At 36.1% G+C, this 8,862-nt stretch overlaps 1 protein-coding gene across 3 annotated transcripts in view; it reads left to right on the top strand.

Annotated features, from left to right (window-relative positions):
* The first annotated feature begins 377 nt into the window (after positions 1 to 377).
* The window catches only part of LOC104091933 (protein ANTI-SILENCING 1), a 29,367-nt gene continuing 20,882 nt past the window's right edge, over positions 378 to 8,862 (top strand). For all 3 annotated transcript variants that reach the window (XM_033655006.2, XM_018769381.3, XM_018769385.3), the window contains exons 1-2: positions 378 to 609; positions 911 to 1,392. In XM_033655006.2, coding sequence (XP_033510897.1) covers positions 1,015 to 1,392 — 378 coding nt within the window. In that variant the 5' untranslated portion in view covers positions 378 to 609; positions 911 to 1,014. The remainder of the gene's footprint in view (positions 610 to 910; positions 1,393 to 8,862) is intronic.

Here is an 8,862-nt window from a genome sequence, read left to right as displayed (position 1 = left end):
CAAAAAGTTATTTTTCAAAATTTTCACTTAAATCACTCACAAAATTTCAAAAACAACCCAAAATTATATTCATGTCCAAACATAACTCTAAATTTCAAATACAATTTTCACTTGAAAAATATTTTCACCCTATTTTAGAATTTTACAATTCTTATGTCCAAACACCCACTTAGAGTTTTTAAATTTTCGAAAAATTCTAAAATTTATATTCAAGTGAAAATTGAAAATTTTATGGCCAAACACTTATTTCAAAAATAAATAAATATATATTTCGAAAAAAGTGAAATTTTTTCTATGTATGAATATATACCAAAAACAATAATAAAAAAATATGTACCCTCACCCCTATATAAGCAGAGCATTGGCAGAGCTGTGCGCCTTTCTTCACAGTTCACTGCCTTTCTTTTCCCTCACATCCGTCCCTTCATGTCTGCTCTATCCTAGCGCTAGTGTTTGAATTGGCGGCGGTTAGCGTTTACAAAGGACGATATTGATATCACAAAACACGCCAGTGAATCATTCCAAAAATAGAAGATATCTTCAAAGGGCTTGCATGAAACTGAAGAAGACGCCTTTTAGGGTTTTTTCTGGCCAAAACCTCAAACATTGGTATGTCCATTTTTTTTCGCCAAGAATTTCTGTCTGCACAATATCTTTTTAGGGTTTTTATTAACCCCTTTTCCCGGAAAAGAGCACCGAGCAGTACCCATTAGACATTGTTAGGTTTAAAATTGGATGATTTTGAGTAGAGCTGTTTTTGTATCTTGTTGTGGGTGTTCCTTACTTTCTTTGATTTGTGAGTAGAGTTCTTCTTGTATCATGTATTTGGCTTGTAATGCAACGTGTCTATCGGCTTTATTTCTGTATAACTAATAAAGAGTTATTTAATACTGCTTGCTTTGCATTTCAGGCTAATCGGTGAAAACAATTAGCATCTTGGTGGAAACAGTCATTATAGAATCGTCAGGGACTAATCTGTGTGGTAAAAAGTAGAGGCCTTGATAGGAGACAACTATGGCCTTGGCAGAAGCAGTTAAAGTAGAGCCTTCAGCGGACCTAGAAAATGACGAGGAAGTTAAATTTGTCTGGGGTAGAAAGAGAGGTATTGGTGGTAAGAGGAAGGAGGTTCAGTTTTATGAATCTTTTACCTATGATGATGTGGAGTATGCTCTATATGATTGTGTATACATGCACAAGGAAGGTCAACTTCCTTACATTGGTAAAATCATAAAGATATGGGAAAACCCAGATAAGTCCAGGAAGATAAAGGTACACTGGTTTTTCCGGCTATCGGAGATCTTGTATCACCTGAAAGGTGTAAAAGTGGCAGCTGAGAATGAAATATTTCTTGCCTCAGGTGAAGGCACTGGTTTGGCTAATGTTAATCCATTGGTGAGCATCGCAAAACTGCTTTCTCTTATTGCATTTTCTTTCTCTCTGCTTTTACCTTAGATTAAAATAGGAATTAACTATGTAGAATTACTTAAACCATTTTGTTTTATTTGTAGCATAAACTTCTCAACCGACTACTTGTTGTTAGAGGAATTCAATTTATATGCATACGTGATCCCATATATATCTATCAATTGTCCACCTTGTCAATGTTGTTAGTAAAACTCACTTAGTTCTTGTGGAGGCCCTTCTGCTTGTTTCTACTTGGTTATGGTGAATCTTCAAGGGAAGATGGGCTTGGCACAAAGGAAATAAGAGTATAAGACAACAAATCAACTTAAAGTAGATGCTATAATTTGCTGAAGTTGGATAATATGATGAAGATTTAAATTCGATGCTCTTTTCTAACTTATATAGTGGTTAATGTGGTGGAAGATGAACAAAAAATAGGAAATCTGAGCTGGCTACTTACTAACTTATAATGGCAAAGCAGAGGAACATGTAAAAATTAGGAGGGTTTTAGCTTCGAGAAAGCTCTCATCTTCTTCGTTGTGGCCTTATCATCAGCATCAATAGAAGACTGCCCGGGCCGATTGCACCACGGGTGGAGTAATCATAGGAACCTGAATAGCAGTATGGATAACTCGTGTAGGTTGCTGCACAATAGGGATAGCAGCCGGAGCCTGAATGCCCATAGTAGCATGTGCACAATAGTAACCGATCTTTAGTTTGAATAGGTGCATCATGCGCCTTTGTCACCACTGTTTGTGGTGCTCCAGTCTGTCTAGCAGTCGGGGGCCTAGCTTTAGTAGCCTTAGCAGTTTTAGACCTGATTGAGTAGCAGGTTGCACACCGCCCTGAGCTCTAGGCCTTCCACGGGTAATGCGTCATCAAGTCCCCCAGGAGAAGATCTTCTCTTCACTATTTGTGATGAAAACATTCAAAGATTAGTTCTTATTTCACAGTCCATCGCATGAGATAAGAATGAAAGAAGGGAAAACTTTCTAAATGGCTTTGTATCCTCCTATTTATAAGTACGAGTGATAACATACAGGACTCTACTGAGACACTGATCCATGATAAAAGTTAGAATGCACTACATTCTATATCAGATTTGTGGAGATGGGGAGAGTGCGGACAACTTGTTCACAAGTTATGGTACCAAAGATTGTTAGTGTGAGAGGAGTCAACCTGGAATATCTTACCTATTTAATTCTCTAGGATGTGTGGGATGGTGTGGTTCTTTGCACGGTTGACAGTAGGAGTTGCGTTACAAACAATGGAAAATGTAACGAAGAGGAGGATCACTTATATTAGTTGGTACTTCATGTCTGGATGTTTGAGCGAAGATTAGACGTTCTCGCCACATTACTATGTGGCTGCGCTATTGTGGTTCGTGGTCCTAAATTTATTTGGAATACAATGGGTGATATCAGACATATGCTTTACGTAATTTGGCTTTTAAAAGGAGTAAGAGAAGATCGAGGACATAAGATGTTGCTCTAATAGCCTTTATATATGTCATATGGAAAGAGAAATAAAAGAGCACGAAAAAGGATGAAAATGATATGTAAAATTGGAAAATAACCTCTTATTTCTAGTTTCTTCTTGGTGTGCTCAACAGGTCACCGGTGTTTAGAAGTTTGGGTATCTTTTGTAGGGAACCATATTTGGTATAGGTTATCTACCTTTTAGTATACACCTCGTATATAGGGGTTCCTCATCATTAATAAAATTCTTTACCTTATTAAGTTGAATTGCAAAACATGATAGCAATACTTCATAGACCAAATATAATTCATTCAAATATGACATTTGGAAGTGGAATATTAGGGGATATGAAAGCTTTTTCAGTGAATAAGGCCTTCATTTGTTTTATTCCAGATTTAGACGTCTGAATCTGGATACACATCTGAATATCAAGATGTGTATTAAGATTAAGACATCTAAATCTGAATACACATATGAATATTAAGATGTCTATTAAGATCTGAATACTAAATGATTAAGACTGTTTGATTTTTAATATCTGAATATATAAAATTTATCTTTATTTGAAAATTAATAAACATAAAATTCAAATGAAATGCTAATTAATCTAATATTCTATCAATAAAATATATAATGTTTTTTAAAATATAGCAGTTGCTGGTGGTGATGGCTAACAGTGGTGCTTGTGAATGCCGACTATAGGCGGTGGTTGATGGTAGGTTTGGTTGATGGTGGTGGTTCAGGGTAGTAGCTAGTGGTGATTAGTAGTGGTGGCGATTATGATTGAGGATGGTAGTGGTGATAGTTAATAATGGCGGGTGTGATTGAGGAAGGTGGTGGTGGGTGGTGGTAGTTTATAATGATGGGTAGTGCCGGTTATGATTGTTGACGGTGATTGGGTGGTTAGTTGTGGTAGTTGAGGTGGATGAGTGTTTGTGGTTGAGAATGATAGTGGTGGGAGTGGTGCGGATGGCGGGTAGTGGGAGTCGATTATGGTGGTGGCTATGATTGAGGATGATGGTGATGATGGTTGTTGAGTATGGTGGTGGTGGCGTCGTCGTCATGGTGGTAGTTGATAATGGTAGGCGGTGACGACAATTAATAATGAATATGGATGATAGTATCTTAATTAAATTAATTCTCTGTTATGGATTTTGATCATACATACCTATTCAGACCCATTAAGTGGTTGTGAAGTAAAAAAAACAAACACACTTATTGATTAAGATCGGAATAATTAAGATTCAAACTTTAAAAACAAACGCACTTAATGTCTAAGATCAGAATGATTAGATTCAGACCTCCATCAACTTAATGGGTCTGACCCATTAAGTGGTTGTGAAGTAAAAAAAACAAACACACTTATTGATTAAGATCGGAATAATTAAGATTCAAACTTTAAAAACAAACGCACTTAATGTCTAAGATCAGAATGATTAAGATTCAGACCTCCATCAACTGCAAACAAATGAGGCCTAACTATTATTGTAGGTTATAGAAAAAAAATAGGCGTGTTTTCCAAATCGATCATTTTTGATTACTTATAACATTAAAAAATGTATTCCTCTTTACGGCAACAAAGGGGAGATCCTAATAGCGAGAAAACTAAGGAATAAGAAAATACATGACAATTCTTATAGGAATAGCAAATGGCCTACTTATAGCCTATCAACATGTCAATCAATATAGTAGGGATCCTCTTGCCTAATGGAGTTGTGCTTCATGTACAAATGGTCTTGAGGAGATGTGAATCACTTATTTGGCATGCCTCTCTATTTAACTATGCTAGACAATGTTTAATTCTTAAATTAGTTTGGATTACTCGGTCAATGCTTGAAATAGTGTACTATGAAGTATCGTTATCAAGGGCAAAATGCAACCCAAAAATGATAAGTCGGTTGGGGCTACAAGGGCATAAAGCAAATAAAGTGCGAGCTTTCATAAAGAAAGGCACAAATGAAGAAGAAAAAGAAAAACAAATTTAAAATTCTAGAATAATGATTATTAGCGTAAGTAACAATTGCATGGACAAAAGAATTAATTACAATTAAGTGAACTTTTTATTATTTATTGGTGCCTACTCTGGACAGTACCTATTTGCTAGGAGGGGTACGCCTTAGCGTTTTGGTGGCCGCATTGAAGCACCGATTGAGCAAGGCAAAGCGCTTAACTTTTATGCACCTAGCAGTAAACGCGTTTTAAGCAAGCTTTTCACAACATTACCATGAAGGACGAGGAACAAGAGCTCTTGAAACGCAGAAAATGAATTTGTACAATTTTGAGAGCCTATCTTTTAATTTTGGTTAAGTTTTGGAGCATCCACGAGGTTCCTATTAGTATAGAGAATTGGGTGTCTTTTAGTAAAGAATCATGTTATAGGTTTTCTATTTTTCCAAATACATAAACATGGTGTTTTCACACATTAGGGAATATATTACTTTTCAAAAACAAACTTTGAATCTTAGAATTAGTCTATCTTCTGATTGTTCTATTCATTTCAAGATAAGAAAGAAAATGTTTTTTAAATATTTGTTGATAAGGCGTGGAGGGAGGAAAGTTGTTGGACGCTACTTTGAGCTAATCATAGTTGCATCAATTATGGTATAGGTTTTGGCTGTTAGAAAGATAACAAAGTATGCTCCATTGAGTGATTGGGCTAATGCCCATTCATGCGCACTTTATTTTGATCGAGTCATTTGGTGATCACTTCAAATCGATAAAGTAAGCCTTGATGGGCCTTACTAGGCTAGTGGCTTAGTTATTATAGCTGAGGGCATTAGTGGTCCTTGTTTATTTGTCATAGGGAAGCTAATGATCTGCTTTGACATGTTTTCCATTGTTGTGGGACCTTGCAAAGGAATATGGGTGAAAGCTTGTTGCTTAAAATTGATGGCTTTAGATTAAAGACAATAAACTAATGGATGTTTAAGCTTTCTTATTTTTGAGGAACACAAGGATGGAAAGATCTTTTTAAATGTTTGGATTTATAGTTAGGAGACATAACTAAATTGCTTTTGCTCTTTGGATGTGGAAATGAATCCTTCGCATCCATCTAGAACATCTTAAGACAATAGTTGGTAGTTACTTCCTAGATTTGTAAAGTATAGAGATGTAACTTTATGTATCTAAACAGGAGAACTAAAGTGCCTGCCAAGGTGACTTGCTTCACATGGTTGTCTCTAAATGGGGCCTGTCTCCCTCAAGACAACTTAATGAAGAGGAACATTACACTAGTTAACAAATGCTACATATGCCAACAACCCAACAAAAGTCATAGAGTGTCAACCACCTATTCCTCCACTGTTCAGTTGCAAAAGAAATCTGGAACTTTTTCTACACTATTTCGGTATGAGATGGGTTATGCCACAATCAATAAAGCAAGCTTTAGAGGATTGTTATTTTTGGAGAGTTGACAAATTCATCAAAAAAATTTCGAAAATGGTGCCAATAGTAATTTTTTGGTGTATTTGGAAAGAAAGGAACCGAAGGTATTTTGATGACATTTCAACTCCACTCTACTTCCTCAAAGCTGCGTGTTTAGTTGGAACTATCTCACCCCTATTAATAGTACTGATATTTTTGTGGATTTTATTAGCTCCCTGATAGTTGTAGCATAGACTTTTGTACTTGAGCTAATTATCCTATCTCTTTTGTACTCCTTGCATCTTCTTGATGTCATTTGATGAATCTAATTTGCTTCATCAAAAAATCTTTATTTGATCTACATTTCGGGATGAATTTGTAAGAACCGAAAATAGAACATGAACATCTCACTAGGTTGTTGGATATCATGTATAAGAAATTTGTTACATTGACGGAACGAGGCACATGTAAGTGGGGAGGGGAAATCATAGATGAGGTGTTCAAGTTTAAGTCCTATGTAGCATAATACTTATAAGGAATTCTCTCATACATTAATTTGGCTACCTGGAATGCCAAGAAAAGTTCCATTCTTTACCGGGATAGCAACATGGGGATGTTAGCCACCCCTGTCGTCTACCAACGGTCTACTCATGGAAAATTTGAAAAAATCAGAAAGTAAATGACTTCAGCTTATCTAGTAGTTATATTTCTTATTTCTTTATAACAGTTATTAGCAGTGAGGGAGGTTATTTCTCTACTTTCTCAACTGATTATGGTCCCATGTTATGGATCTAGTTAATGGACTTGCAGGACAAAAAAATCGTTACTATGGAGTAAATTAGAAATTTAGGAAGAAGTTTCTTTTGCGACCTATGGTGCTGCTGGTTCGTTAAGAAAGAACCTGTAATCTCTTAAGTAAAAGTACTCAAAAGACTGGAATAATTTTCTGCATACCTTTTATTGAATTCAAATAACTTGGATTAACCACCCACCTGTAAACAAGGAAATAACTTCCTAATACTAGTGGAGTGAGAAAGTGGAGTAATAACTTCCATATTGCTATCAACGTCGGTAAAGAAATATGAAACGTCACTAATTTATAAACTGAAGTCATCTACTTTCTGATTTTAAAAAAAATTTCATGTGTAAACCATTGATCAAGTGTTGGCGGGAGATAATGAGATCAAGGATTGATGGAGAGGATATTTTGATCAATTGTTGAACTCGAACCAAAAGAATAGTATTTAAGACCTCCCGAGGCCTACGTTCGATAGAAATTTTAGTGAAACTCGTAGAATTAGGCCGACAGAGGTAAAGTATGCCATGAAAAATATGAAGATTAGAAAAGCTTGTGGTCCAGATTATATCCTTACAGTGGTTTGGAAGTGTTTGGGGAGGTTGGAGTGGAATAGTTCACCAAGCTATTTAATGCTATGCCAAAAAGTGGTAGGATGACCAAAGAGTGGATGAAGAGTACTTTGATCCCAATTTGTAAATTGAAAGGGATATTCAAAGTTGTGCAAACTATCGTGGCATTAAACTCATAAGCCATACAATGGAATTTTAATTTCTGGAAAGAGTAATAAAGTGTACACTTAGGAACAGTGATATAGAACCGATTTGGATTTATGCGCAGTAGATATACAACAGAAGCCATATTCTTGCTAAGAAGATTGATGAAAATTTAGAGCGAAAGAAATAAAGATCTACATATGGTGTTCATTGACCTAGAGAAAGCATATGATAGAGTGCCACAGAAGGTTTTTTTGGTAGGTGATGGAGAAGAAAGGAATTCATATTAAATATATAAATGCCATAAAGGACATATATGAAGGAGCTGTCATTAACGTGAAAATGGTAATAAGAGATACATATGGGTTTCCTGTAATAGTGGGTTTACACCAAGGTTTGGCATTGAGCCCTTACTTGTTTACCCTAGTTATGGATGAGCTAACCAACACAATACAAGATGAGAGGTCTTATGGTATATGCTATTTGTTGATGACATTGTGCCATTCGACGAAACTAGCGAGGGTGTCAACTAAAAGCTTGAGCTATGGAGGAGCACTTTGGAAAGTAAGGGTTTTAGGATAAGGAGGAGTAAGACTGAATACATGCACTGCAAGTTTAGTCAACATGAGAAGAACGAAGTGGAGGTGAGACTAGATGGGATTGTGGTGCCAAAATGGCAAACAATTTAGATATCTAGGTTAGTTATTCAAGAGAATGAAATGATAGATGACGATGTTACCTATAGGATCAAAACTAGACGGTTGAAATGGAGAAGTGCTACCGGAGTGTTATGTGATAGAAGGATGCCTACCAAAGTGAAATGTAAGTTAACAACTATAAGACCGTTAACATATCCACAAGATGAGTATTGTAGAGATGCAAATGCTAAGATGAATGTGCGATTATACAAGATTAGATAAGATTAAAAGTGTGCACATTCGCTAGAAGGTTCAGGTAGCACTCATTGATTATAAATGAGAGAAGGTCGTTTGAGATGGTGTAGTTGCCCTACAGATGCACCGGTCCTAAGTGTGGAACTATGGTGAATGAAGGTGTTCAAATGGGGATGAGGTAGACCTAAAATCACATGGAAAGAAGCTGTCT

Source organism: Nicotiana tomentosiformis, chromosome 1, assembly GCF_000390325.3.
Source record: "Nicotiana tomentosiformis chromosome 1, ASM39032v3, whole genome shotgun sequence".
Classification (NCBI taxonomy): Eukaryota; Viridiplantae; Streptophyta; class Magnoliopsida; order Solanales; family Solanaceae; genus Nicotiana; species Nicotiana tomentosiformis.
The sequence above is the reverse complement of the archived record's forward strand: the minus strand, read 5'-3'. Positions and strand labels throughout refer to the sequence as shown.